The 8262-nt window shown below is 33.0% G+C and overlaps 1 protein-coding gene across 7 annotated transcripts in view; it reads left to right on the top strand.

Annotated features, from left to right (window-relative positions):
* The first annotated feature begins 1050 nt into the window (after positions 1-1050).
* The window catches only part of LOC105339306 (sodium leak channel NALCN), a 30891-nt gene continuing 23679 nt past the window's right edge, over positions 1051-8262 (top strand). For 4 of the 7 annotated variants that reach the window (XM_066067960.1, XM_066067958.1, XM_066067957.1 and 1 more), the window contains exons 1-13: positions 1051-1171; positions 1446-1903; positions 2357-2440; positions 2696-2835; positions 3536-3664; positions 4170-4315; positions 4475-4617; positions 4762-4866; positions 5225-5443; positions 5722-5889; positions 6248-6307; positions 6602-6733; positions 7395-7541. In XM_066067960.1, coding sequence (XP_065924032.1) covers positions 1580-1903; positions 2357-2440; positions 2696-2835; positions 3536-3664; positions 4170-4315; positions 4475-4617; positions 4762-4866; positions 5225-5443; positions 5722-5889; positions 6248-6307; positions 6602-6733; positions 7395-7541 — 1797 coding nt within the window. In that variant the 5' untranslated portion in view covers positions 1051-1171; positions 1446-1579. The remainder of the gene's footprint in view (positions 1172-1445; positions 1904-2356; positions 2441-2695; positions 2836-3535; positions 3665-4169; positions 4316-4474; positions 4618-4761; positions 4867-5224; positions 5444-5721; positions 5890-6247; positions 6308-6601; positions 6734-7394; positions 7542-8262) is intronic. The other 3 variants (XM_066067959.1, XM_066067961.1, XM_066067956.1) reach the window with 1 other exon arrangement.

The following is an 8262-nucleotide window of genomic DNA, read 5'->3' as shown; positions in this document are numbered from 1 at the left end:
GAGCAAGGAAAGTAAAATTGAAAATATGAATTTATATTAAAGGATTTTTAAAAGCGGGCACTCTGAGAAATCTTTGGGGTTCCCTTTCCATTCGATCATAACACTGTAGGCTAAAATTATCAATAATAAAAAAAAAAAAACCACTTGATTAATTTTGATGAAACAAAGTGATTCAAAGCGGGAAAATATAATTTTGACTTGGTTGATCGTATCTGTTAATAGACTTTAAAAAAGACAAAATATGCGTTGAAAATAGATTTTGCAGTTGCCATAATATTTGTGAAAGTTACAAACAAAATAAAATAAAGTACGACAAAAAGCCAGTCTTATAACTTTATCTTAAAATGTAAGGTAAAACGGTACGATTGATTTAAAAAAAACAGCAATAAAAATAAATAGACTCAAGATGATGTATTATGAAAATGAAACGATTAGAAAATCCATTTCTTTTTATATTATTATTATTTTTTATTTATCTATTTTTATCTTTATTTTATTTATTTTTTGATTATTTTTTTTATCATTATTATATAATTTTTTGCTTTAATAAAATAAGTTTTTGATTTTTAAAAGCGGCTATAACTTACATGCAATAATTTTGAACCACATGCGCTTCATACAGTAAGGTATGGTGCTTGTAAATTATAAGTAAGTAAATAGTTTATAATAGTAACATGTGAATATTACATAATAATTACAAAATTCCTCTTACAAATATAAGATCAATTCACCCGACCAAACGGACTTATAAGTCACTTAAAATTTAAAACTGTTACAAAGTGAAGAAAATGTACATGATTTATGTTTAGGAGCAAGATGGCTCTATCAAGTGTTTCTGTCTTAGATTGTATAATTCATTAATAAAAATAAGCGATTTGGCGGGGTAGTTACATATTAGATTAACGAACAGAGAACTATAATCGGTAATGTGTTTACTTATAGTTAAATCATATCCAATTTCAATGAAATAAATGACCTCTCTGATTATGTAAATAAGCGCACTGTATGGAACAAGCAATCGATTGATATGTAAACCGAATCGGGCTCGATGTTCAGATAATTAATTTGAAACAGTCTATAGCAAAATGGCTGCTGATGCTGATGTGAGATGTGAATAATTTTCCCTTTTATGGGCTTAAAATCACTTAGTAAATCAGGTTTACATTCTTTTGTGAGTATTCTTTGTTTATTTGAATAGAAAAGATTGTTTTTCGAATATACAGTGTTTTTTAGTATCGTCAGTTCGTCCACAGGGCACAGGTCCTGATAGAGATTCAAAGGCTTGTGGTTCGTCACAGCAGATACTTAAATTTTTAAAATAAGATGTTATTTATGTCTCTGGTCACAGTCCGAGGCATCGTTAGTGCATTTCTATCGTTCTTATTTAGGTAACATTATGTATCATATATTTAGTTTTATATCATGTATTATTTTGCTTATTTTAGATTGAGTTCCAATCCGTATGCTTTTGGGATATACAAGATGTAAAGTTTAGGGAATGCATTGACACCATAACTAATGGGGATGCATTCAAATTTCTTCAAACACTATTAATAAGTAGAGAAGAACTGAAATAGCAATGCAGACCACTTTTGTCCCTGCTTTGTCCAAAATGTTGGTAAATAGGAAAACTAGTTTTAAAGACAGTCATCCGTTATCTGACTTTGGCCCTGATGAGAACCTGAATGACAATGCGGACATCGACTGGGTCAATAAATCCTGGGTTCGGGGCCTGCTCCGATTCTGCGCCTTTGTCAGCCTGGTGTCCGTCAGTCTCAACACTCCCGAGATGTTTGCCATCAGCATCCACCTGATGTATGTTACCTTCATCTTTGACCTGATTGTTACCTTCCTGTTTTCCGCCGAAATGCTCGCCAAAATGCACATCAGGGGTATTGTTAAGGTTGGTATTTATGAATGGAATTAGTTCAATAGCTACAGAATTCATAATATTATGAACAGAGTTTGATTGAAGGAAAATGGTTCATGTGTGTATTTTAATCAACATTAATTATGATTTAGTTATAAAGTGAGTATACTGCCTTAATTAATGTAGTTTAAAACGAACCTTATAAGCCCTGTTCATCAGAGTATTATTTCTGTAGCTTGTGAATTCATTCTCTGAACAGTTTATGTTCAGTTTTCTTTCTTGAAAAAGAGAAATCAAAATAAATTGTACCTCATAAATGCAAAATTGTATAAAAATTTGAAACAAATATCAGATAAAACTTAAAATATTTTCATTTTGCCCCTAAAAATAACAGACAAGGATTGTTAACTATTTTGAAAGTGATATGATTATCAAAGGACTGGCATTGTGTCAAAAGGCTTAAAATATGTGCCTGTGTTGTTGCAGGGTGAGGCCCCTTACATCAAGGATCGATGGTGTCAGTTTGACGGCTTTATGGTGCTCTGCTTATGGATGTCCTTGATTTTACAAGTAAATTATAGATTATAGAAACTTGTCATTTATGTGTTTTTGCAATAAAAAAATAACTGTTTTTAATTTACAATTATGTGTGCAAATTAATACTGTATTTGCATGAATTCCAATCCATATTTTGCTTAAAAGATGTTATATTGCTGTAAGTTACTGAATTTGATGTTAAACAACAACTTACTGTAAACTCCAGTCTACTTGTCTGTGGTTACATTAAGCCATTTAAAGGATCTGACGTGTATCTTACCTTGACAGGTATTTGAGATGACGAAGATTGTGGATATGTATTCCTACTGGTCCATTATAAGATTTCCCCGCCCACTCATTCTGATCAGATTATTCAGAGAGAAGCTTAAATTCCAGTTGCCCAAACAGAGAATCAACACAATTTTTAAGTAAGCTTTCCAGCAAATTTGTGTTCCAAAGGACTATATATGATAAGGGCCTAAAATGGCCCCCTAAAATGAACATCATCATTTTACTATCATTCTTTGTTTTCTTAGTACAGATATAAATGTGATGTGTTTACATAATATTCATTTTGGTTCAAGTGCCCACAATTTAGAAATATGACATTGTAAAGACAACCTTTTCCCGCCATTTTTGCATTTTTACCGTAAAACAGCTTGTTTTCAAGCAGTTTTTCCTTCCGAAAGCATAGAGCGCATTCTTGAACAAATAAAATATTTTAATCAGAGATGTATCTAGCCAAGACTAATAAGTGACAAAAAAATTTTCCTTGTTCAAGCATGCGCTCTATATTTCCCATTCGTAAATAGATAAGAAAAATGTCAATTTTTGGCTGATTTTGATTGAATTATAGAAATGGCGTCACTTCTGACGTCATATACTGCCAGTGAGTGCAAATAAATCAAATAAATAGATGAAAAATATATTTCATATCAACTCTTCTAAAAAATTAGTTAACATTTTATTGTACCCAAAACACTTAAAAAATGGCGAATTATGGGGGCCAAATTTAACTCTTATCATATATAGTTCTTTTGTAACATTTGTTTTGTCAACATTAGGAAACCATATTATAAACATTGTGAAACTATCAGTTAATTGTTTTGAACACACTCCTGTACACAGGCGGTCGCGGAACCAGATTATCAATGTGACAACCTTCTTCCTGTTCTTTATGTGCCTGTATGGAATCCTGGGAGTGCAGTTCTTTGGGGAGCTGAGGAATCACTGTGTCAGGAATGGGACCAACCCCAGGTAATGCAGGCAGTGGTCATAGGTCAGGGCATGAATTATAATCTTTACATTCTCTAACTAAGGATTATAAGCCTTAGTACATTTACTGTATTAAAATTCGTTATTTTATTTACCGGTAAGTACTTATTTTTGCCATTACGCTGTTTTGTATTAAATTGCGATAATATCAAATCGCGAGCACCATTTTTTTGTTCTAATTTTAAATAGCTCAAATCTGTCTGAAAAATAAAAGTGAGATTTTAAAATTGACGAGGCTTTCTTCTTGCGATTTTTCACAAATATTAATTCCTAATGTTAGATTTAGAATCTACAGTACTACTTTACTGGGACTGACCTCAGCTATTGCAAGCAAAATTTCACCAGAAATAGAACCTGTACATAAATTCACTTAAGAAGTGATTAATTTACTTTTTCATTTGTGTATGAATAATGATTTGGTCATGAATCCAAACATCGTAATTAATTCTTCACCTATAAAATGAAAAGTATATTGTGACTGTTACAGTAACGTGACAAAGGCTGACCTGATGATCCCCGACTACTACTGCTCTACCAACCCCGACTACGGCTACCACTGCACCAGCGGCATGGTCTGTATGCAGCTCAACCTCAGTAATGTCCAGAGGGGCTTCGACGGATTCGATGAATTCAGTAAGAGCACAAAGTACTGTTAATTCAGGCTTATATAACTCAGGCTTAAATGATAGCTATATATTGTAGTGATATTTTTCATGATATTTTTTTCATTTTGATTGCATTCTTAATATGATAAAATAGGATCAATATGATTTGATATTGTGTTTGTTACAGTAACAAGTTTCTTCACGGTGTATGAGGCCGCCTCACAGGAAGGCTGGGTGTTCCTGATGTACAGAGCAATAGACAGCCTCTACGCTGAGCTGGCTTTTGTGTATTTCATCACTCTCATCTTTATCCTAGCATGGCTGGTCAAGGTACATTTGCTTAGCTCTCTCTTTATTGCAGCTTTTTAAAGATTTTTTTGGCAGAAATCTGTGTTGATTTTAAATCTTTTATTGAATATTCTATATAAGTGTATTGAGGGAATATTTTCTATCTACTGACTTGATGTGTTGTAGAATATCTTCATTGCTGTAATAATCGAGTCTTTTGCGGAGATTCGAGTTCAGTTTCAACAGATGTGGGGATCCCGAGGTAGTGCCACCGATTCTGATTCTTCACAGGTAAGTCATCCATTGTTTCTCTACACGTTATTACTTTGCCATGGAAAACTTATGATCTAATGAAGATAAAATGTCCCTGAGTTCAAAGATCGCAAGACATAATGTGTTTTTATAGCAAAAATGTCTTTAAGTGTTTGTCTGTCTGCAAATTTAACTATACCCCTAATCATCAGCTCTCCAATTATCCGTACTCTGTAAAGAGGCATGGTTACTAATGGTCGGATTTTCTTCTGTTGGGCCTGTTATCACTGGGGGATTTCATGTCTCATAAATTCATCTTTTTTTCTCATCTCTGGAAAATTATTTTCATGAGGTTTTATTTTAAATTCTGTAAAATACTGGCCTTGTTTTCCTTTAGGTGATTCAGTGCGAGGGAAACTCGTGGAAGATGGTGTTGATTGATGAGAACAAAGCCAAAGGATTTGCCCCGCCCTTCTTCCAGAAGATCCTCTGCTCCAACTTCTTCCACACCTTCTTCCTACTACTGGTCTTTGCTAACGCTATCACTGGAGCCACTCTGTCATTCAAAGACCAGGCCAGTATTTACAACAAGCTAGATGGGTTTTACTATGCTGAGGTAAGTTTTATCATGTAACACACAAATATATGTACAACCAAAACTAGATATATGCATGTGTACACATAATTGAATTTTAGGAGATATGAATTAGAGATTTCTTTTAAAATTCCAATAATCAATAAGCTGAGATAAAAAGATTTGCAGTTAAATACCTTAATATCATGATAAATAAGCATTTCATCAATGAATATTTTATGTGAGATATTATTAAATTCAGTGTTCTTCCACATGCCAATTGATTGTCATTCCATTGTTTTAAATATTTGACCTTGTAGGTGGCATTCACAGTCCTCTTCGACCTTGAAGCTCTTTTCAAAATATGGTGTCTGGGTTTCCAAGGTTACAAGAAGAGACCATTTCACAAGTTTGAACTTCTCCTGGCTATAGGAACAACTCTCCACATTATTCCTGACCTGTACAGGGGCCATTGCACTTATTTCCAGGTAAAACAAAAATGATGAAGAGGAAACTTTTTGCCTACTTGTAGGATATCCTACTTCTGGAATCTATGCTGATGGAATAGTATTTAACATTGTTTGTACAAAAAATTGAAAGATCTTTTCTGTAAAAATTGGATATATATTGTAGCTTTCATTGCTTGACTGCAAAAAGCTTTGTTTGGAAATAAACTACATGTATACTGATTTTACCAGAAAAAACTTAATCTAATTAGTGAACACTATAAAGAACTACATGTATTAAGTTTCTGAACTGTTGTCTTCATTTGATAAATATTTTTTAAATCCATTTAATAGTTTTTAATCACTGTTCTCCTGTTTGATGAAGCAATGTCCTCTTTAGGTGCTGCGAGTGGTGAGACTGATGAAGGCCTCCCCGATGCTGGAGGATTTCTGCTTCAAGGTCAGTACATGTGCTGTTTCATACGAGGCATTCCTGACAACCTCCAATAATTCAAATGTTGGGTCATAGTGCACATTATCATTTTTCAAGCTTTTTTTCTATACACAACATAAAATTGTTTGTGTAAAAATAAAAAAATGTGAAATTTACAATTAGTTATAAAACTTTTGATGGAAAATGAGTAGTGTGTAACATTTTGTATTTACACCTGTTTGGTACAGTTTTGGGTGCTTTGTTTCCACTTAGATCTACATGTATCTCTCTCTGTGTCACTATATTTGTGTTTTGTCACAGATCTTTGGTCCGGGGAAGAAGCTAGGACACTTGATTCTGTTCACTATGTGTCTGCTGATCATTGCCTCCAGCATCAGTCTACAGTTGTTCTGTAACATCAGGGACTTTGACAAGTTTGGCAGGTTTGATCAGGTGAGTCCAGTTAACTTTGTTACTCATTTTCTGAGTCAGGTTCTTTTTCTAGGCACAAATTTTAAATAATGATCAACCATAAAACTTCAATTTATTGCCAAAACTTTTAAAAGAATTGTTTTTAAAGTAAACATTTTGTTTTCATATGACATGTGATGTGTTTTGACCATGTTTTAGGATATTTTTTATGTTTAATGTGTATTTTCTTTCAGAATCAAGATGTCAAAATTTCATTGATTTGACAATGTTGTCTTTTTGTAACTGGAGTGAATTTCAATATTTACATTGTGAATTTCAACAGGTTCAAAGTAGCTAGTATACCAGTACTGAAAAATGTCTTTTAATAAAAGTTTACTTTTTATAGTACAGGAAGAACGCATATATAGTATCATATATGTAAATGTTTCAATGTTTTGTCAATCATTTTTTTTAAAAGCGCAATCGAATTTTAAAACCCCATTTAGGAAGCTTCAAAACTAGATGAATTATTAACTATAAGAATCATGTAAAAAAAATTGTTCATAAATGCTTCTAAGTACAAATGTAAAAATTTTACGAATGAAAATTTATATTAAGCAAAAATTAGTCTTTCTTTGTTAGACAGGATGAGATGTGTATTATGTATATAAATGTATTAAAGTTTTGCACCATTTTTGATTAGGCCTTTATGTCCATGTTTCAAATTTTGACACAAGAGGGTTGGATCGAGGTGATGCACGGGGTGATTGAAGAGACAATGACTGGGGGATGGTTCCTTAAGGTGCTCTGCGCCATTTATTTCATTTTGTATCACCAGTTTGTGACTGTGGTGAGTAAGGGACAGAACTAAACCCTACAGAATCGTGCATTACAGGGTTGTGTGCCTTTGATGGTAGCCTGGGAGAATAGTCCATTGTCTGTCTAACTCCCTCAAAAATAACTTCAAAAAATTCAAATTCAAACTTACTATAAACACAGGAAGATTTTTAATATATGACATTTTGTTTATTTTGTTAATAGCATAAATCAAGTGAAGTTAAATTCTCAAAAATATATTTTTTTTGGTTACTAGTAGTTGCTCTTGTGTAGTGTTGATATTTTTGAAACAACAAAATCAAATCCCAAGAAATCATTTTAGAAGTCTATATAGAATTTCCATCAATTTTTATCCTGAGGAAGTCTGGATGGACTGTTCTCCTGGATAAAACTCTAACTCTGTTTACTTACAACACACTGGTTACCATGGTGATGACCTCCTGTATCCTTGGTGATGGACTAACAATCTGATGTATTTGACAGCATGTAGGTGATGAAACAACAAGAGAGGACAGCATGCACACAAACAAACGTACAGACAAACTGTCACAGGCACAGAAAAGACCGATGTCTCTCAGCACTCAGCTACACTTGTCTGTTCTAAAACAAGTCTTTTTTTATGTAATCCCTGGCATTTTGAGAATCTTCATTAAATGAATTACATTTTAAAAGCCAGTAAATTCAACAGAAATTGAATACACATAGTTGACAAATATTATGTGTGTTTTTGGAAT

This window comes from Magallana gigas, chromosome 8 (assembly GCF_963853765.1).
Source record: "Magallana gigas chromosome 8, xbMagGiga1.1, whole genome shotgun sequence".
Lineage (NCBI taxonomy): Eukaryota > Metazoa > Mollusca > Bivalvia > Ostreida > Ostreidae > Magallana > Magallana gigas.
The sequence above is the reverse complement of the archived record's forward strand: the minus strand, read 5'-3'. Positions and strand labels throughout refer to the sequence as shown.